The sequence below is a fragment of the Ranitomeya variabilis genome, chromosome 2 (assembly GCF_051348905.1).
Source record: "Ranitomeya variabilis isolate aRanVar5 chromosome 2, aRanVar5.hap1, whole genome shotgun sequence".
Taxonomy (NCBI): domain Eukaryota; kingdom Metazoa; phylum Chordata; class Amphibia; order Anura; family Dendrobatidae; genus Ranitomeya; species Ranitomeya variabilis.
The window spans coordinates 301086348-301108602 of record NC_135233.1 but is presented as its reverse complement, the minus strand read 5'-3'; the positions used below and the strand labels follow the sequence as shown (position 1 = coordinate 301108602).

The 22255-nt window shown below is 43.1% G+C and overlaps 1 protein-coding gene across 2 annotated transcripts in view; it reads left to right on the top strand.

Annotated features, from left to right (window-relative positions):
* CHRDL1 (chordin like 1) overlaps positions 1 to 22255 on the top strand; it is a 205942-nt gene that overhangs the window by 8117 nt on the left and 175570 nt on the right. Inside the window, exon 2 of one of the 2 annotated variants that reach the window (XM_077285153.1) lies at positions 17068 to 17621. The exons of the other annotated variant lie outside the window; for it this stretch is intronic. Within the exon in view, the coding sequence (XP_077141268.1) occupies positions 17613 to 17621 (9 nt within the window). The 5' untranslated portion in view covers positions 17068 to 17612. The remainder of the gene's footprint in view (positions 1 to 17067; positions 17622 to 22255) is intronic. 2 annotated transcript variants of the gene reach the window in all.

The window sequence follows — 22255 nt, the reverse complement described above, 5'->3', positions numbered from 1 at the left end:
GGTACCCCATATGTGGGGGTAAACCACTGTTTGGGCGCACGGCAGAGCTCGGAAGGGAAGGAGCGCCATTTTGGAATGCAGGCTTTGATAGAATGGTCTGCGGGCGTTATGTTGCGTTTGCAGAGCCACTGATGTACCTAAACAGTAGAAACCCCCCACAAGTGACCTCATTTTGGAAACTAGACCCCCCAAGGAACTTATCTAGATATGTGGTGAGAACTTTGAATGCCCAAGTGCTTCACAGAAGTTTATAATGCAGAGTAGTGAAAATAGAAAATATTTTTTTTTCCACAAAAAAGATTTTTAGCCCCCAAGTTTTTATTTTCACAAGGGTAACAAGAGAAATTGGACGCCAATATTTGTTCTCCAATTTGTCCTGAGCATGCTGGTACTCCATATGTGGGGGTAAACCACTGTTTGGGCACACGGCAGAGCTCGGAAGAGAAGGAGTGCCATTTTGGAATGCAGACTTTGATAGAATTGTCTGTGGGTGTTATGTTGCGTTTGCAGAGCCCCTGATGTACCTAAACAGTAGAAACCCCCCACAAGTAACCAAATTTTGGAAACTAGACCCCCTAAGGAACTTATCTAGATATGTGGTGAGAACTTTGAATGCTCAAGTGCTTCACAGAAGTTTATAATGCAGAGTAGTGAAAATAAAAAAAAAAAATTTTTCCACAAAAAAGATTTTTAGCCCCCAAGTTTTTATTTTCACAAGGGTAACAGGAGAAATTGGACGCCATAAGTTGTTGTCCAATTTATCCCGAGTACGCTGATGCCCCATATGTGGGGGTAAACCACTGTTTGGGCGCACGGCAGAGCTCAGAAGGGAGGGAGCACCATTTGACTTTTTTAGCGCAAAATTGGCTGTCGTGTTTGGAGACCCCCTGATGTACCTAAACAGTGGAAACCCCCCAATTCTAACTCCAACCCTAACCCCAACACACCCCTAACCCTAATCTCAACCCGATCCATAATCCTAATCACAACCCTAACGATAATCACAACCCTAACCCCAAAACAGCCCTAATCTCAACTCTAACCATAACCCTAATCAGAACCCTAAATCCAACACACCCCTAATCCTAATCTCAACCCTAACCTCAAACCTAACCCTAATCCCAATACACCCCTAACCCTAATCCCAACCCTAACCTTAACCCTAATCCCAACCCTAACCTTAACCCTAATCCCAACCCTAACCCTAATCCCAACCCTAATCCCAAACGTAACCCTAATCCCAATCCTAATCCCAAACGTAACCCTAATAGCAACCCTAATCCAAACCCTAACCCTAATCCCAACCCTAACCCTAACTTTAGCCCCAACCCTAACCCTAACTTTAGCCCCAACCCTAACCCTAATTTTAGCCCCAACCCTAGCCCTAACCCTAACTTTAGCCCTAACCCTAACCCTAAATTTAACCCTAACCCTAGCCCTAACTTTAGCCCCAACCCTAACCGTAGCCCTAAGGCTACTTTCACATTTGCGTCATGTGGCATCCGTCGCAATCCGTTGTTTTGGACAAAAAACGGATCCAGCAAATGTGCCCACAGGATGCCTTTTTTGCCCATAGACTTGTATTGCCGACGGATGGCCACACATCGCGTCCATCGTGCACTGGATCCGTTGTGTTTTGGCGGACCATCAAAAAAGGTTCAATGTAACCTTTTTTGTGTACGTCGCTTCCGCCATTTCCGGACATGTGTGGCCGTAACTCTGCACCCTCCTCCCCAGGACATAGACTGGGCGGCGGATGCGTTGAAAAACTGCATCCGCTGCCCACGTTGTGCACAATTTTCACAACGTGCGTTGGTACGTCGGACCGACGCATTGCGACCGCCCCGTACCGACGCAAGTGTGGAAGAAGCCTAAGGCTACTTTCACACTAGCGTTGTACTCGGCCCGTCGCAGTGTGTCGGGCCGACGTACCGACGCTAGCGTTGTAAGCGCCGCACAACGGGTGCAGCGGATGCTGTTTTTCAACGCGTCCGCTGCCCCATTGTGAGGTGCGGGGAGGCAGGGGTGGCGTTCCGGCCACGCATGCGCGGTCGGAAATGGTGGACACGTCGCACAAAAAAACGTTACATGTAGCGTTTTTTTGTGCCGACGGTCCGCCAAAGCACGACGCATCCGTCGCATGACGAATGTGACGTGTGGCAATCCGTCGCAATGTGTCACTAATGCAAGTCAATGGAGAAAAAATGCATCCTGCAAGCACTTTTGCAGGATGTGTTTTTTCTCCAAAACGGCGCATTGCGACGGAAGCCAAAAAACGCTAGTGTGAAAGTAGCCTAACCCTAGCCCTAACCCTAGCCCTAACCCTAAATTTAGCCCCAACCCTAACCCTAAATTTAGCCCCAACCCTAATCCTAACCCTAGCCCTAACCCTAACCCTAATTTTAGCCCCAACTCGTACTGCGCATGCGCCCACCATTTTCTTTCCCGAGGAAGAAGCCGGCCGGCAGGAAGAGACACAGGAGGACCCAGGGACACCGGTAAGTATGATAGGGTCCCCGAATCCCCTTATTTCTCTGTCCTCTGATGTGCGATCACATCAGAGGACAGAGAATTACAGATCGCTTTTTTTTTTTTTTTTTGCAGTCGCCGGTAAACAGTTAATTACCGGCGATCGCAAAACAGGGGTCGGTAAAAACCGACCCCGATCATGTTCTTTGGGGTCTCGGCTACCCCCGGCAGCCGAGACCCCAAAGATCTTTCGGGGGCCGGGCGGCGGGCGCACTGCGCATGCGCCCGCCATTTTTTTTGCCGGAAAAAGATGGCGGCGCCCATCAGGAGCCACGAGGAGCACCGGGGGAGATAGGTGAGTATTGGGGGGCTATCGGGGGCCATCGGGGACCTTATTTCTCTGTCCTCCGATGTGCGATCACATCGGAGGACAGAGAAATTAAATGGCAAATCGCGTTTTTTTGTTGTTGTTGCGACCGCCGGTAAACGGTTAATTACCGGTGATCGCAACTCGGGGGTCGGTAAAAACCCCCCGAATCATGTTCTCTGGGGTCTCGGCTACCCTCGGCAACCGAGACCCCAGAGAAAATCCGACTCTGGGGGGCGCTATTCACTTTTTCCTCTGTGGTTTAAGTACCCTTAGCGGCCGCCGTTAAAAGGCGTATCGGCGGTCGTTAAGGGGTTAACTCGGGAAGAGTTCAGTAATCAATATTTTGTGGAATAACCATGATTTTTAATCACAGCTTTCATGCGTCTTGGCATGCTTTCCACCAGTCTTTCCCACTGCTTCTGGTGCAAAAATGTAAGCATTTCTTCTTTGTTTGATGGCTTGTGATTATCCATCATCCTCTTGATTACATTCCAGAGGTTTTCAATTGGGTTCAGGTCTGGAGATTGGGCTGCCCATGACAGGGTCTTGATGTGGTTGTCTTTTAATTTTTGCCCGAGCTGTATGTACATGGTGTCACAAAAGTAGCATGAAGGCAGTGCAGTAGAAATTCAATAAATAAATATATGAATATGTAATGAGGTAAGTATGTTACACACAAACCCATCACAGGTCCTCTCCTGCTGGAATGGTGCCAGTCCCAACGCATGCATTGGTAATCAGTCTTTGTCTCTTTTAATCACCTTTTTATTGTATTTTTTGTGGGTAGTGCAACAACCGAAAAAAAAAGAAGTTTTTGCATTTTAACTTTTTTCTTTTTTACTTCTAACATATGTTTGAAGTCATTTTATATCTTGGTAGATTGGACTTTTACAAATATTATTATTATTTATTATTATAGCGCCATTTATTCCATGGCGCTTTACAGCAATATCAAATGTCTTTTCCTATTTAAAAATATAGAAATAAAATAAGGTGATTTAGAGAGAACCTGTCATTTCCTTTTTAGCACCTCAACTGTCCCCAGTGCATTGTTAGTGATGCAATGTGCATTACTAACACGGTTTTTTCATTAACAATGGCACTGTAATCATATGAAAAAAAGCACATTATATAGTTACATCGTACCTGCTCATTTGGTCATAAGAACATTCTTCATTTCATTCAGTCAAGGTTGTTGCCACCCACGCAGTTTGAATGATGTTGTTCCCCGGGTTGCACCACGTCAATCGGAGAGCCGTGCATGCGCCGTGCATGCGTCTCTGGGAAAACACAGTATTACACCCAGCTTCGACACTGCGCATGCGCAGCTCCATGATATACTGCGCAAGCTCAGGATTTTTCAAAGCAGATTTGAGTGACGTCGGCGCAACCCTGGGAACATCATTTAAATTGCATAGGTGGTGACAACTGTGACTGACTGAAATGAAGCACACCCCTAAGACTAAATGAGCAGGTACGATCTAACTATATAAAGTGCTGTTTGCACATATTACAGCGCCATTTTTAATTTTTGTAAGTGCCTCTTAGCGCCGCAATCTTTCTTTCACTGTTCATTCATTTATTGTTTTCAAGGCAGTTTCACACACCACATCTGCCAGATTGCCTGCTGCTTTGGCTTCAGACACAGTGTGAATAGCGCCATTTTGATTTGTTTATCTAGCATTTGAATTTTAAAAAAGTGTTAGTGATGCACATTGCATCACTAATCACTACCAACACACTGGGACAGTTTACATGCTAATAAGGATATGACAGGTTCCCTTTAAGTTTATTTTTTTATTTTATTTTTACTTTTTTTTTCTCGTTTTTATTTTATTTCTTAATCCACCTAGCCAACTTGAATCTGTGTGCACTGGTAGTTTATACTATGTACTGCAGTACTATAGTATTCAATTATATAGTGAAATTGTGGAGTCATGGGTGGCTGATGGGGAACGGTGCACGCTCACATCAGCAACTTAACCACTTAAATGCCAATGTCAGTGATTGACAGCAGCATTTAAAAGCTTAAAATCGATCAGCGCTAGCTCAGCTCCATACCCACACACCTGACTTGCGGCATATGTGTATCTCTGATATTGGGTAGGACTGCAGACTTATGAATCCCTCCAGCATATGTACTGTGCACTGTTGGGATTTGCTGTTTTTTGACCCGTTACCAGACGGTATTTATGCGTTATACATACTCTCGCCCATGCTCCATCTAGTGGGCGAGACCTCGCTCCATAGACTTGTATTGAGAAAGGCCGCACCCCTTCTAGTGATGTGGTCATTCAGTGGGCATGGCTAGCTAGAGGGCGCTGCCTCACTCCATAGAAGTGTGTGGAAGTGAGGTCATTCTCACTGGCCGGGAGTATGTATAACTGGTCCTGGGTCAGAAACCGGCAATTCCCCTGTAGCGCACAGTGCGTGCGTTGGGGGGATTCATAAGTCTGCAGTCACACAGTGTGACTACAGACTTATCGATTTGGACGGGACAACCCCTTTAAGACTGCTGATTTTTATAATATTTGCTTCTCTACTGTAGATATAAGTGCATTCTACTCTATTATCCCACATGACCGAAGCCAGCTATTGATATCTCTCCAAAGATAGCCTTATGGCAGGTGATCAAAACGAACAAAAAAAAGTATTTAAAGAAATACTCCCATCAAAGTTTTTATCCTCTTAATATATTCCAATCATCATATTATGCAGCACTATGCACTTACAATTGCTCATTTTACCTTTCTACCCATAAATTATTCTCTTTTCTCTGCTCTATGTAGAAACAGCAAGTCTCTTGTCCCTGCATTTACCATTCCCCTCTTCATCTTCTTATCTATTCATGCAGGAAAAAAAGACTTCCTGTTTCTACATAGAGCTTAGAAGGATTCAGCTAGTCAGTTTTTAATCATGTAATGTCATAGACCTAATGGAAAAGAGAAGAAATAGCTGGGTAGAAAGGCAAAATGAGCAAATATAAGTACACAGTGCCATATAATATGATTATTGTAATATATTAAGAGGATAAAACTTTTGATTGGAGAGCTTCTTTAACCCCTTTCTGACCTCGGATGGGATAGTACGTCCGAGGTCAGAAGCGCCTCTTTGATGCAGGCTCCGGCGGTGAGCCCGCATCAAAGCCGGGACCTGTCAGCTGTTTTGAACAGCTGACATGTGCCCACAATAGGCGCAGGCAGAATCGCGATCTGCCCGCGCCTATTAACTAGTTAAATGCCGCTGTCAAACGCAGACAGAGGCATTTAACTACCGCATCCGTCCGGGCGGCCGGAAATGACGTCATCGCCGACCCCCGTCACATGATCGGAGGTCGGCGATGCTTCAGTATTGTAACCATAGAGGTTCTTGAGACCTCTATGGTTACTGATGCAAGGTAGCTGCGAGCGCCACCCTGTGGTCGGCGCTCACAGCACACCTGATTTTCTGCTACATAGCAGCGAACAGCAGATCGCTGCTATGTAGCAGAGCCGATCGTGCTGTGCCTGCTTCTAGCCTCCCATGGAGGCTATTGAAGCATGGCAAAAGTAGAAAAAAAAAGGGAAAAAAAATGTGAAAAAAATAAAAAAAAATATAACAGTTTAAATCACCCCCCTTTCGCCCCAATCAAAATAAATCAATTAAAAAAAATCAAACCTACACATATTTGGTATCGCCACGTTCAGAATCGCCCGATCTATCAATAAAAAAAGCATTAACCTGATCGCTAAACAGCGTAGCGAGAAAAAATTTGAAACGCCAGAATTACGTTTTTTTGGTCGCCGCGACATTGCATTAAAATGCAATAACGGGCGATCAAAAGAACTTATCTGCACAAAAATGCTATCATTAAAAACGCCAGCTCGGCACGCAAAAAATAAGCCCCAACCGACCCCAGATCATGAAAAATGGAGACGCTACGAGTATCGGAAAATGGCACATTTTTTTTTTTTTTTTTTTAGCAAAGTTTGGAATTTTTTTTCACCACTTAGGTAAAAAATAACCTAGTCATGTTAGGTGTCTATGAACTCGTAATGACCTGGAGAATAATAATAATAATGTCAGGTCAGTTTTAGCATTTAGTGAACCTAGCAAAAAAGCCAAACAAAAAACAAGTGTGGGACTGCACTTTTTTTGCAATTTCACTGCACTTGGAATTTTTTTCCCGTTTTCTAGTACACGACATGCTAAAACCAATGATGTCGTTCAAAAGTACAACTCGTCCAGCAAAAACTAAGCCCTCACATGGCCAAATTGACGGAAAAATAAAAAAGTTATGGCTCTGGGAAGGAGGGGAGTGAAAAACGAACACGGAAAAACGAAAAATGCCAAGGTCATGAAGGGGTTAAGGGTTTATCATTCATTTTGAAGGACAACATATTTTAATGTAATTCTCTTTTGAATCGTAAGCAAAGGACTGTGCTATGGGCATTAGATTTGCACCGTTTTACTCTAATCTATACACGGGGTTGCTTGAGGGACTGTGTATATTTAATAATGAGGCAGTAAGGCATAACATAATACTATACCATTGTTACATTGACAACCTGTTTTTCCGCTGGAAGGGACGTTATTTCACTGATGGACTGAATAACAACTTTGGTTTGTCATTTACTGAACAATTCTCCAGCATAAATGTAGTTTATGGATCTGTTGATTTCAGTCAGTCCTGGTATCATGGGTTTATGGCGACAGAGAGGAGGCAGAAGAATGCAGAGTCTAATTTCTCCTACTCCTGCACGGATTAGAAGCACTTCACCTTCTTATTAAAGTTTAATTTCTTTGGGCAGTTCAGGGGTTAATCTCTGTTGAGAGCTCCTGAAGCTAAGATTCTTAGCTGTGCACTGTTAGCCACAGCATTCGTTGTCAGAGATAGCTTATGCCTCATGGCTGGAGGTTGTTGTTGGTCGTTATTGGAGAAAGGCGTTTGGTGGATTTATCTGTGACTGGTGCTAGGTTTTGAGTGTGTGATAATTCCCTTTCTTCTCCTACTTTGGTTTTATCCTATCCTCCACTACCTGGTTCATTCCTCTGTTGTTTATGTGAATATACAGGTCCTTCTCAAAAAATTAGCATATAGTGTTAAATTTCATTATTTACCATAATGTAATGATTACAATTAAACTTTCATATATTATAGATTCATTATCCACCAACTGAAATTTGTCAGGTCTTTTATTGTTTTAATACTGATGATTTTGGCATACAACTCCTGATAACCCAAAAAACCTGTCTCAATAAATTAGCATATTTCACCCGTCCAATCAAATAAGTGTTTTTTAATAACAAACAAAAAAACCATCAAATAATAATGTTCAGTTATGCACTCAATACTTGGTCGGGAATCCTTTGGCAGAAATGACTGCTTCAATGTGGCGTGGCATGGAGGCAATCAGCCTGTGACACTGCTGAGATGTTATGGAGGCCCAGGATGCTTCAATAGCGGCCTTAAGCTCATCCAGAGTGTTGGGTCTTGCGTCTCTCAACTTTCTCTTCACAATATCCCACAGATTCTCTATGGGGTTCAGGTCAGGAGAGTTGGCAGGCCAATTGAGCACAGTAATACCATGGTCAGTAAACCATTTACCAGTGGTTTTGGCACTGTGAGCAGGTGCCAGGTCGTGCTGAAAAATGAAATCTTCATCTCCATAAAGCATTTCAGCCGATGGAAGCATGAAGTGCTCCAAAATCTCCTGATAGCTAGCTGCATTGACCCTGCCCTTGATGAAACACAGTGGACCAACACCAGCAGCTGACATGGCACCCCACACCATCACTGACTGTGGGTACTTGACACTGGACTTCAGGCATTTTGGCATTTCCTTCTCCCCAGTCTTCCTCCAGACTCTGGCACCTTGATTTCCGAATGACATGCAAAATTTGCTTTCATCAGAAAAAAGTACCAGGTCAGGCGCTTCTGCCGCTGTTTATGGTTCAAAAGTGGCTTTACCTGGGGAATGCGGCACCTGTAGCCCATTTCCTGCACACGCCTGTGCACGGTGGCTCTGGATGTTTCCACACCAGACTCAGTCCACTGCTTCCTCAGGTTCCCCAAGGTCTGGAATCGGTCCTTCTCCACAATCTTCCTCAGGGTCCGGTCACCTCTTCTCGTTGTACAGCGTTTTCTGCCACATTGTTTCCTTCCAACAGACTTACCATTGAGGTGCCTTGATACAGCACTCTGGGAACAGCCTATTTGTTGAGAAATTTCTTTCTGGGTCTTACCCTCTTGCTTGAGGGTGTCAATGATGGCCTTCTTGACATCTGTCAGGTCGCTAGTCTTACCCATGATGGGGGTTTTGAGTAATGAACCAGGCAGGGAGTTTTTAAAAGCCTCAGGTATCTTTTGCATGTGTTTAGAGTTAATTAGTTGATTCAGAAGATTAGGGTAATAGGTCGTTTAGAGAACCTTTTCTTGATATGCTAATTTATTGAGACAGGTTTTTTGGGTTATCAGGAGTTGTATGCCAAAATCATCAGTATTAAAACAATAAAAGACCTGACAAATTTCAGTTGGTGGATAATGAATCTATAATATATGAAAGTTTAATTGTAATCATTACATTATGGTAAATAATGAAATTTAACACTATATGCTAATTTTTTGAGAAGGACCTGTATTTGTATGTTTGGTATTTTTCTTTACCCCTGTTCGTGTTATCTTGTTAGTCTGATTGGTGTGCTATGGTATTCTACTACTCACCTCTTCCATGGGTGGGAAAAGGGTACAGACTGAGAGCGGATTTGGGAGCTAAGGCAAGGTACAGTACATGGGCCTGGCACTTTCACCATCAGAATTAACCTGAGGAACAGGATGAGCTAGGGCACCACTAGTGTTAGGGACAGGGAAGAAGCCCCTGGTTCCAGAACACCCAACAACAGAGTCGTGACACATGGCAAACAGATAGAAACATTCACCTTCTCCAAGAAGCTGGATGTCAACAGGTGTCTGGATTATGGAAGCACCAATTTCCAGCATGGTTGTATAATGTAAGATTTGAAGTTTTAAAAGTTTGCAAAACTTGCCCCTTTTTGGACCAAGCAACTGTGGTATAAAGAACAGAATTACCCATACCGACAATATTGGCAATACACTGATAAACACTAAGAGACTGATACAGGCAGAAAGTCTAGTTACCGTATTTTTTGGACTATAAGACGCACCGTACCATAAGACGCACCCCAAATTTGGGGTGAAAATTGCAGAAAAAAAGATTTTTTATAAGATGGGGGTCCGTCTTATTGTCTGAATTTAAGATCTCTTACCTGAGGGCAGGCAGTGGCAGAGCAGGGTCACAGGAGGCATGGTGGTGGCAGAGGTGAGGTGATGCTGAGGTGCGGTGGGCGGAACGGCATGTGTTGTGAATTTGGATTCTGGGCTCCCCCGGTGGCCGCTTGTGGAATTGGACTTGTCATCCTCTTTCCTGTTTCACCTGGTTTCATCAGTAGTGGGTGTCGCTATTTAAGCTCATTTCTCTGGTGGTTTCTTGCCGGTCATCAATGTTATCTGATGCCTCTCAGTGCTTGTTCCTGCTTCTAGACAACTACTAGATAAGTTGGACTTTTGTCCATGTTTTGTTTTGCCTATTTGTTCCAGTTCACAGCTGAAGTTTTGTTACTGTGTCTGGAAAGCTCTCGTTGATCAGGGATTGCTACTCTGGCGTTATGAGTTAATGCCAGAGTTTAAGGTAATCTCTGGATGGTGTTTTGTTAGTGTTTTTCTGCTGACCATGAAAGTATACTATCTGTCTTCTGCTATCTAGTAAGCGGACCTCAAATTTGCTAAGACTATTTTCCTGCTGCGTTTGTTGTTTCATCTGAACTCACCGTCATTATATGTGGGGGGCTACTGTCTTCTTTGGAATATTTCTCTAGAGGTGAGCCAGGTCTTATATTTCCCTCTGCTAGCTATTTAGGTCTTAGGCCAGAGCTGGGCATCTAGCGATAAATAGGAAATGCTACCTGGCTATTTCTAGTTGCGCGGCAGGCTTAGTTCATGGTCAGTATAGTTCCATCTTCCGAGAGCTTGTCCCTCTATAGGCTTGCTATGATCTCTGCCCGCAGAGATCATGACAGTTTGACCGGCCAATAAAGTGTTAAAGACCCAGGTTGAGAAAGGAGAGTTTTCAGAAGTCTGCTGGAATTTTTTTTTTTTTTTTTTTTTTTCCTCCAGTCTGCCTTGCTGCAGTCTTTTTTCTCTCTCTCCTCCTAATCTCTGTATGCTCTGTGTGCACCTGACAATAATGGATCTCCAGAGTGTAACTGCGGGTTTGAATAATCTCATCACGAAAGTACAAAATTTACAAGATTTTGTGGTACATGCTCCGGTATCTGAGCCGAGAATTCCTTTGCCGGAGTTCTTCACAGGGAATAGAGCTAGCTTCCAGAATTTCCGAAATAATTGTAAGCTTTATTTGTCCCTGAAGTCTCGTTCAGCTGGAGACCCTGCTCAGCAGGTTAGGATTGTGATTTCCTTGCTCAGGGGTGACCCTCAAGATTGGGCCTTCTCATTGCCAGCAGGGGATCCTGCGTTACGCGATGTGGATGCGTTTTTTCTGGCCTTGGGCTTGCTTTATGAGGAACCTCATTTGGAACTTCAGGCAGAAAAAACTTTGATGGCACTATCTCAGGGGCAAGACGAAGCTGAAGTTTTCTGCCAAAAATTCCGTAAATGGTCTGTGCTTACTCAGTGGAATGAGTGCGCCTTGGCGGCAACTTTCAGAGAAGGTCTCTCTGATGCCGTTAAGGATGTTATGGTGGGGTTCCCTTTGCCTGCAGGTCTGAATGAGTCCATGACAATGGCTATTCAGATTGATAGGCGTCTGCGGGAGCGCAAACCGGTGCACCATCTGGCGGTGTCTATGGAAAAGACGCCAGAAAGTATGCAGTGTGATAGAATTCTGTCCAGGAGCGAGCGACAGAATTTTAGACGGAAGAATGGATTGTGTTTCTATTGTGGGGATTCTACTCATGTTATATCAGCATGCTCTAGGCGTACAAAGAAGCTTGATAAGTCTGTTTCCATTGGCACCATTCAGTCTAAGTTTATTTTGTCTGTAACCCTGATTTGCTCTTTGTCATCCATTGCCACGGACGCCTATGTTGACTCTGGCGCCGCTCTGAGTCTTATGGATTGGTCCTTTGCCAATCGTTGTGGTTTTGATTTAGAGCCTTTGGAGACTCTTATTCCTCTGAAGGGGATTGACTCCACCCCATTGGCTAATAATAAACCACAATACTGGACACAAGTAACCATGCGTATCAATCCGGATCACCAGGAGATTATTCGTTTCCTGGTGCTGTATAATTTACATGACGATTTGGTACTGGGATTGCCATGGTTGCAGTCTCACAACCCAGTCTTGGACTGGAGAGCAATGTCTGTGTTGAGCTGGGGATGTAAGGGTATTCATGGGGACGTACCTTTGGTTTCTATTTCGTCGTCCATTCCCTCTGAAGTCCCTGAGTTCCTCTCTGATTATCAAGACGTCTTTGACGAACCCAAGCTTGGGTCGTTACCTCCGCACCGTGAGTGCGATTGTGCCATAGATTTGATACCGGGTTGTAAATATCCAAAGGGTCGTTTGTTTAATTTGTCTGTGCCGGAACATGCTGCTATGCGGGAATATATAAAGGAGTCTTTGGAAAAGGGACATATTCGTCCATCTTCTTCTCCCTTGGGAGCTGGGTTTTTCTTTGTCTCAAAAAAAGACGGCTCTTTGAGACCATGTATTGATTATCGGCTTCTGAATAAGATCACTGTTAAGTATCAATACCCATTGCCATTGCTTACTGATTTGTTTGCTCGTATAGAGGGTGCTAAGTGGTTCTCTAAAATTGATCTTCGTGGGGCGTATAATTTGGTGCGGATCAGGCAGGGGGATGAGTGGAAGACCGCATTTAATACGCCCGAGGGCCACTTTGAGTATTTGGTCATGCCTTTTGGTCTTTCTAATGCCCCTTCAGTTTTCCAGTCTTTTATGCATGATATTTTCCGCGATTTTCTGGATAAATTTATGATAATATATCTGGATGATATTCTGATTTTTTCTGATGACTGGGACTCTCATGTCCAGCAGGTCAGGAGAGTTTTTCAGGTTCTGCGGTCTAATTCTTTATGTGTGAAGGGGTCTAAGTGCGTTTTTGGGGTCCAGAAAATTTCCTTTTTGGGGTATATTTTTTCTCCCTCTTCCATTGAGATGGATCCCGTCAAGGTGCAAGCTATTTGTGACTGGACTCAGCCCTCCTCTCTTAAGGGTCTTCAGAGATTTTTGGGCTTTGCCAACTTTTACCGCCGATTTATTGCTGGTTTTTCGGATGTCGTTAAACCACTGACTGATTTGACCAGACAAGGCGCTGATGTTGCTAATTGGTCCCCTCATGCTGTAGAGGCCTTTCAGGAGCTTAAGCGCCGTTTTGCCTCTGCCCCTGTGTTGCGTCAGCCTGATGTGAATCTGCCTTTTCAGGTTGAGGTTGACGCTTCGGAGATCGGAGCTGGGGCAGTGTTGTCGCAGAAAGGTTCCGACTGCTCCGTCATTAGGCCTTGTGCCTTCTTTTCTCGCAAGTTTTCGCCCGCAGAGCGGAATTATGATGTTGGGAATCGGGAGCTTTTGGCCATGAAGTGGGCGTTTGAGGAGTGGCGCCATTGGCTCGAGGGGGCTAGGCATCAGGTGGTGGTATTGACTGACCACAAAAATTTGATTTATCTTGAGACTGCCAGACGCCTGAATCCTAGACAGGCGCGCTGGTCTTTATTTTTTTCTCGCTTTAATTTTGTGGTGTCATACCTACCGGGTTCTAAGAATGTTAAGGCAGATGCCCTTTCTAGGAGTTTTGACCCGGACTCTCCTGGTAATTCTGAACCCACAGGTATCCTTAGGGAGGGAGTAATTTTGTCGGCCGTTTCTCCTGATCTGCGGCGGTCCTTGCAAGAGTTTCAGGCGGATAGACCGGATCGTTGTCCGCCTGATAGACTGTTTGTTCCGGATGATTGGACCAGCAGAGTCATCTCTGAGGTACATTCTTCTGCATTGGCAGGTCATCCCGGAATTTTTGGTACCAGGGATTTGGTGGCAAGATCCTTCTGGTGGCCTTCCCTGTCACGAGATGTGCGAGTCTTTGTGCAGTCATGTGACGTTTGTGCTCGGGCCAAGTCTTGTAGTTCTCGGGCTAGCGGACTGCTGTTGCCCTTGCCTATTCCTAAGAGGCCTTGGACACACATCTCGATGGATTTTATTTCGGATCTGCCTGTTTCCCAGAAGATGTCTGTCATCTGGGTGGTCTGTGACCGTTTCTCTAAAATGGTCCATTTGGTTCCTCTGCCCAAGTTGCCTTCTTCTTCTGAGTTGGTTCCTCTGTTTTTTCAGAATGTTGTCCGATTGCACGGTATTCCTGAGAATATTGTTTCTGACAGAGGTACCCAATTTGTGTCTAGATTTTGGCGGGCATTCTGTGCTAGGATGGGCATAGATTTGTCTTTTTCATCTGCTTTTCACCCTCAGACTAATGGCCAGACCGAGCGGACTAATCAGACCCTTGAGACATATCTGAGGTGTTTTGTCTCTGCTGACCAGGATGATTGGGTTGCTTTTTTGCCATTGGCAGAGTTCGCCCTCAATAATCGGGCCAGTTCTTCCACCTTGGTGTCCCCGTTTTTCTGTAATTCGGGGTTTCACCCTCGATTTTCCTCCGGTCAGGTGGAATCCTCGGATTGTCCTGGAGTGGATGCGGTGGTGGAGAGATTGCATCACATCTGGGGGCAGGTTATGGACAATTTGAAGTTGTCCCAGGAGAAGACTCAGCGTTTTGCCAACCGTCATCGTCGTGTTGGTTCTCGGCTTTGTGTTGGAGATTTAGTGTGGTTGTCTTCTCGTTTTGTCCCTATGAGGGTCTCTTCTCCTAAGTTTAAACCTCGGTTCATCGGCCCTTATAGAATATTGGAGATTCTTAATCCTGTTTCTTTCCGTTTGGACCTCCCTGCGTCCTTTTCCATTCATAACGTTTTTCATCGGTCGTTATTGCGCAGGTATGAGGTACCTGTTGTACCTTCAGTTGAGCCTCCTGCTCCGGTGTTGGTTGAGGGTGAGTTGGAGTACGTTGTGGAGAAAATTTTGGACTCTCGTGTTTCCAGACGGAAACTCCAGTATCTGGTCAACTGGAAGGGTTACGGCCAGGAGGATAATTCTTGGGTCAATGCATCTGATGTTCATGCTTCTGATCTTGTTCGTGCCTTCCATAGGGCTCATCCTGGTCGCCCTGGTGGATCTGGTGAGGGTTCGGTGCCCCCTCCTTGAGGGGGGGGTACTGTTGTGAATTTGGATTCTGGGCTCCCCCGGTGGCCGCTTGTGGAATTGGACTTGTCATCCTCTTTCCTGTTTCACCTGGTTTCATCAGTAGTGGGTGTCGCTATTTAAGCTCATTTCTCTGGTGGTTTCTTGCCGGTCATCAATGTTATCTGATGCCTCTCAGTGCTTGTTCCTGCTTCTAGACAACTACTAGATAAGTTGGACTTTTGTCCATGTTTTGTTTTGCCTATTTGTTCCAGTTCACAGCTGAAGTTTTGTTACTGTGTCTGGAAAGCTCTCGTTGATCAGGGATTGCTACTCTGGCGTTATGAGTTAATGCCAGAGTTTAAGGTAATCTCTGGATGGTGTTTTGTTAGTGTTTTTCTGCTGACCATGAAAGTATACTATCTGTCTTCTGCTATCTAGTAAGCGGACCTCAAATTTGCTAAGACTATTTTCCTGCTGCGTTTGTTGTTTCATCTGAACTCACCGTCATTATATGTGGGGGGCTACTGTCTTCTTTGGAATATTTCTCTAGAGGTGAGCCAGGTCTTATATTTCCCTCTGCTAGCTATTTAGGTCTTAGGCCAGAGCTGGGCATCTAGCGATAAATAGGAAATGCTACCTGGCTATTTCTAGTTGCGCGGCAGGCTTAGTTCATGGTCAGTATAGTTCCATCTTCCGAGAGCTTGTCCCTCTATAGGCTTGCTATGATCTCTGCCCGCAGAGATCATGACAGGCATGCACCTTAGCAGGGTCCCATCCTGCTTAGGTGGGCGACGCCATGGCCTGGTGTCCATGGGGAGGTTGCGGCAGTGCTGTGGCGGCGGCAGATGTGCGGTCACTTCCTCAGGTGGCAGCGGCCAGGGTCCCTTCCACATTTGAGGTGATGCCACGGCAGTATTGAAGGAGAGCAGCAGAGCTGGGTGAGTCACGGTTTTCCTGGTGGCGGCAGGCTTACCGCCATTGTGGTGGCGACAGAGGTGCGGGGATGATGTGGCGCGGTGACAGGTATGGCGTGAGCAGGGTCCCGTCCACATTTGAGGTGAATCTGCGGCCCAGTATTGAAGGAGAGCAGCAGAGCTGGGTGAGTTATGGTTTTCCCGGTGGCAGCGGCCATCTTTCTGAGGCCGCGCGTGCGCAGATTCAGTACTCTGCTTCCCAGGGCTTCAGGAAAATGGCCGCGGGAGGCCGCGCGTGCGCAGATGGAGATCGCAGCGGCCATTTTCCTGAAGCTGAGATCTCAATCTGCGAAGGAAGATGGCCGCCGCCAGCGATAAAACCGTAACTCACCCAACTCTGCTGCTCTCCTTCAATACCGGGCCGCGGATTCACCTCAAATGTGGACGGGACCCTGCTCACGCCATACCGGTCACCGCGCCACATCATCCCCGCACCTCTGTCGTCGCCACAATGCCGGTAAGCCTGCGTTCCAACTATAAGTCGGAAAAATACGGTAATAAACCTTGGACTAAGGGCGCATTCAGACGGTACAAAATCAGACCACAATACTCAGTGCATTGCAATCCAATCTTGGACCAATTTGCACAGACATCTGAATGCACCCAAAGGGCTCAGGAACCACATATTCCTACATAATTTCCTCACTACATACAATTTAGGTCACAGCATTGTCAGATCTGTCTTGTAGCAACATTGGCATATCCTGTTCAGTAACCCTATAGTAGTGCTTAAAAGTTTGTGAACTCTTCAGAATTTTCCTTATTTCTCCATAATTTTGACCTAAAACTACCTTCAGATTTTCAGACATATCCTTAAAGTAGATAAACCTTTAGATTTAGCAGTTAATTTGAATTTGAAATTAAAATCTGTATTACCAATCAATGGGATGACAATCAGATGTGAGTGTGCAGCCTATTTTATTTAAATAATGGATCTATTAAAGTCTGATCTTCACAACAAATGTTTGTGGAACTGTTTCAGGGCATGAACGAAGGAGTTTTCAGAGGACCATGAAGAATAGTTGGTAGACACAGATAAAGCTTGAACAGGTTACTAAACCATCCTATAAAGAGTTTGGACTTCACCAATCTACTGGCAAACAAATTGTGTACAAATGGAGGAAATGGAAGGTTATTACTGCCCTCCTCAGTAGTGGTTAACCAACAATGATTGCTCCAACAGCAAGTCATACAATAGTCTGCAAGGCATCAAAAGAACTCACGATAACCTCTAAGCAACTAAAGGCCTCTTTCAATTAGCTAATGTTCATGACTCCACAAATAGGAGGACACTGAACTGCAATGGTGTGCATGTCGGGATTGCAAGGAGAAAGCCACTACTCTTCAAAAGGAACATTGCTGCCCATCTCTAGATTGATAATATAACCGGAAGGCTATCGGAACACTGTTTTTTGGATGCAAGAGAACAAAATAGATTTTTTTTGTTAAACGGCAAGCTTTATATTTGCAAAAAGAAAAACACTGCATTACAGCAAAAAAAACAACAACTCATACCATCTGTGAAACATGGCAGTGGTAGGTAGTGTGGTTTTGGGCCTAATCTGCTTAACAAGAACCAAATAATGATATACCATGTCAGTTGGCACTCATTTGTTTCCATTTTACATGAAGTAATGACTTTGTGATTTGTGATCTGAGTAAAAAACGTTTGTAATATTACGGTATTAATTATTTATATTGCTTATATAGAACCAATATATTCTGCAGTGAAAAGATTGTTACCTCTCACATTAGTCCTTGCCCTAATGGAGCGCACATTCACACATTCTTTGTCCATATTAAGCCTTTTAACCTACTAGTATGATTAACAAATCCCTGAGTGCAAATAATATATGGGTTTCAAGATGTACAACAACTTACTTGATTGGGGTTAAAGAGGTAGTCTCATCAGACATAATCCGCTTTCCAGAATGTTAATTGCGGGTGATCAGTTGACTATCCCAGGTCCTGCGCCAGACATCACTGGTAACATCTAATTTTTCCAGGGGATGCCATTGCTAGTTAGGCACCTTCCTTACAGTTGGCATTACCAGAGAGATAAACCATTCAGATTAATTGCCGCTTATACAAAATCAGCTTGAGTCTACCAGAATTGGAGCTGCTCCTACAGAGGACTTCTGTTCAGGCTTATAGGGGAAGTTATCAGCTAATTATTAGAGAAGATTAGAATTTACATATCAACCAGATAATAATATATGGTTTATATTTAGGTTTCCAGTATTCTACAATATAGACTATTAAGTTAAGATAACTCTAAGTAATGTATGCCTATGAAAAAATGTTAGGGGTCAGATGGAAAATATAAGCCCTTTGAAGTGTCTCATTCCATTACTTAATCTGTAGTGAGAAATGTATAATAAATCATTTGGAACTGAATAACAGGATTTTGTTTCCTAGAGAAAGATTTGATTCTTTTCTATAAAATATTTTAATAATTTGATCTTTAACTTAGCAGCCTGGCAGTCAAAGTGTAAAAGATGTAAGTTTGTTAAATACCAAAAATTAGCAGCTATCCGGTATTTCTATGTAACAATAAACATGGATGAAATAGGAGGGCTGTGCATGCATCATAGCCATGTGTAAGGAGACTGTATGGGAGCACACAGTCCAGGAGTGTTCTGTTTGAAGGTAGACAGAGACGCTACAGCACCAAATAATATAGGGATGTTCACTCTGAAAGCACGAAATGCTCTAGATCATTCTCCATTTTTTATACAAAGGCACAAAACTTTTTTTTTATGTTGGGATCCAAACAAATTAGACAAAAAATGAAACAGGAATTCAGCAGTATTTGAAGTTTAGCATTTTTTTAAATTCTTTCACTGTTTGGTGATGGTGACATTAACTTTATTTTATGGGTCAGTACAAGAATGACGATTCCAAACTTATAAAGCTTTTAAAAAATTTCTTTACTTACTCCTACTTCTGTCTACATTGAAAATGTTGTGACTTGCTTGTCCATGTGTCAGTACCCTTGGCATCTCAATGCGACTCCATTGCTGTAATATAGATGTAATGCAGCAAAGTTTGGCCTTGTGAGAGATGTCATTGTCATAGTTATCGTGTAGCCCCAGCCTAACCAGAGACAATTCTATGTCTTGCTACATCTGGGGGCAAAAAGATTTTTGGGCCCCCCCATATAGCTTAACCACTTTGTCATCCAAGTGCAGTGCAATGGTTTATAATAATAATAATAATAATCTTTATTTTTATATAGTGCTAACATATTCCGCAACGCTTTACAGTTTGCACACATTATCGTCGCTGTCCCTGATGGGGCTCACAATCTAAATTCCCTATCAGTATGTCTTTGGACTGTGGGAGGAAGCCCACACAAACACGGGGAGAACATACAAACTCCTTGCAGATGTTGTCCTTGGTGGTATTTGAACCCAGGACTCCAGCACGGCAAGGTTGCAGTGCTAACTACTGAGCCACCGTGCTGCCCGTATATCTACATTTACACTGACTCCGTCTGAAGAAAACATCTGACATGCGCATGGCTCCATAAAATTGGTCCACGTGTGATCCAATATTTTGTCAGATTGCACCGAAAATATGGCCATGTGCAAAAGCCATAAAATGCACTGCTTCCTCTAGCTAAGATACTTTCAAAAGGATTAAAAAATAATGTAACTTTTGGGTACGAAATGTCATCATACGTTCATGAAAAATACAGCATGCGTTATTTATACAAACAACACATCAAACATTTCTTGCAGTCTCCAGCACTCAAAGAAAGATTAAAACATCCAACCTTTATTTCATATGGATAAAAAAAATGATACAGATTATGTAAAATTGCCAGAAAAAGCAGGTACATTAAAACATATTTTCTGGGACTTTTTACTACGTCTGCCTGGTTTTTTCAACTATATGAAATAGCTAGGAAGTTTTAACCTCACTAAGAGTTTTGGAGGAGGCCACAAAATGGGCTATGTACATTTGGCGAGGAGATTTTCCCCTTTACTCCCCCACCCCCACTCAAGCCTATTTTTACCTTCATGAAAGGATCTAATTTTACAATTCTGACCAGTGTCACTTTATGTGGTAATAGCTCTGGGACGCTTCAATGGATCCCGCTGAGTCTAAGAATGTTTTCGAAAGGCATATTGTACTTCATGATTGTGGTAACATTTGTTTGATATGACTTGCGCTTACTTGTAAAAATATCTGATATTCGGTGAAAATTTAGAAAATTTTGCAATTTTAAAACTTTTCATTTTTATGCCCTTAAAGCAGAGCGTTATGTCACACAAAATAGTTATAAAAAACATTTACCACATGTCTACTTTACATTTGCATCATTTTTGAAACATTATATTTTTCTGTTAGGAGTTTAGAAGGGTTAAAATTTGACCACCAATTTCTCCTTTTTCCAGCAAAATTTACAAAATCATTTTTGTAGTAACCACATCACATTTGAAGTGACTTTGAAAAATCAATATTACAGACAATTCCCAAAACTTACACCATTCTAAAAATAGTACCCCTCAAAACCAAATTTAAGAAGTTTATTAACTTTTCAGGTACCCAGATATCCCATATGTAGAGGAAAACTTCTATTTGGGTGCAAGGCAGGGCTCGGAAGGGAACCAACATGGTTTGACTTTTTGAACTCAAAATTGGCTAGAATCGAGAGTGGATGCCATGTCGCATTTGGAGAAATCCTCATGTGCCTAAACATGAGAAACCCCCCACATATGACCCCATTTGGAAACTAGACCCCTCAAGGAATGTATCTAGATGTGTGGTGAGCACCTTGAAACCCAAGGTGCATCACAGAAGTTTATGAAGTTGAGCCGTGAAAAAAAATCAAATTTTTCCCCCAAAATGTTTTACCCCCAATTTTTTCATTTTCACATTGGTAACATGAGAAAATGCACTGTACAATTTGTTGTGCAATTTCTTCTGTGTACCCGATAGCCCATATATGGAGGAAAACTACTGTTTGGGTGCATGACAAGGCTTGGAATGGAAGGAACACAGTTCAAATTGACAGGAATCATAAGCGAATGCCATGTTGCATTTGGAGAGCCCTTGATGTGCCTAAACAGTGGAAGCCCCCCAAACATGACACCTCAGGGAACTTATCTAGATGTGTATTAAGCACCTTGAACCACCAGGTGATTCACAGAAGTTTATAATGTTGAGCTATGAAAATAAAAATCAAATTTTTCACACAAAAAAGTTCTTTTAACCTCAATTTTTTTATTTACACAAGGGGAGCAGGAAAAAATTAAACCAAAAATTTGCTGTGCAATTTCTCCTTAGTAGGCACATACCCCATATGTGGGTGAAAACTACTGTTTGGGTGCATGGCAGGGCTCAGAAAGAAAGGAGTGATGTTTTGGAACGCAGATTTTGATGGAATGGTCGGCGGGTGTCATGTCACATTTTGAGAGCCCCTGATGTGCTTAAACAGTGGAAACACCCTCACAAGTGTCCCCATTTTGGAAACTATGTTTTGGCGCTTTTACACAATAAAAACTACTTTAAATAAACCATTGTTATTTTTGTGTCACTTTATTCTGAGAGCTATAACTGTTTTGTTGGAGTTGTTCAGCAGCTTGTTTTTTTGCAGGTCAAGATGATATTTTTAGCAGTACCATTTTTATTTACATTCGTCTTTTTGATCGCATTTTATTCCACTTGTTGTTCAGCAGTATCATGTAAAAACATAGTTTTTTTGTCTCCTTTTTACATAAAAATACAAATCTAAGGGTCCAATATAATATTTTTTTTATTATTTTGTGATTTTTTTTTAAATATTTTTTTTTCAATTTTTGTACTTTATTACTTAAGTAGTCCGTTTATGTGACTTTTACTTTTGCAAGTCTAATAGCTTAACTAGTGGTGCTAGCATTCAGGAGGATCTCTACTGCAAATAGTAGGACAATGCCACCAAATCTGTCCCAATGTCTAGAACGTTTAGACCAAATCAAGTATATATAACTAATATTTGTGCTATGGGATACCCAGTGTGGGTTAGACCAATTATCAGGAAGATGAATTGGATGGATTTTACTACAATATATAGGATAAAAGCAAGAACTTTAGATAAAACAGTAACCGCTTATAAACCTCATTGACAAATGCCGGCTATCAAGGAATATAAATCATCCCGGTTAGTAATATATATTGCAAGT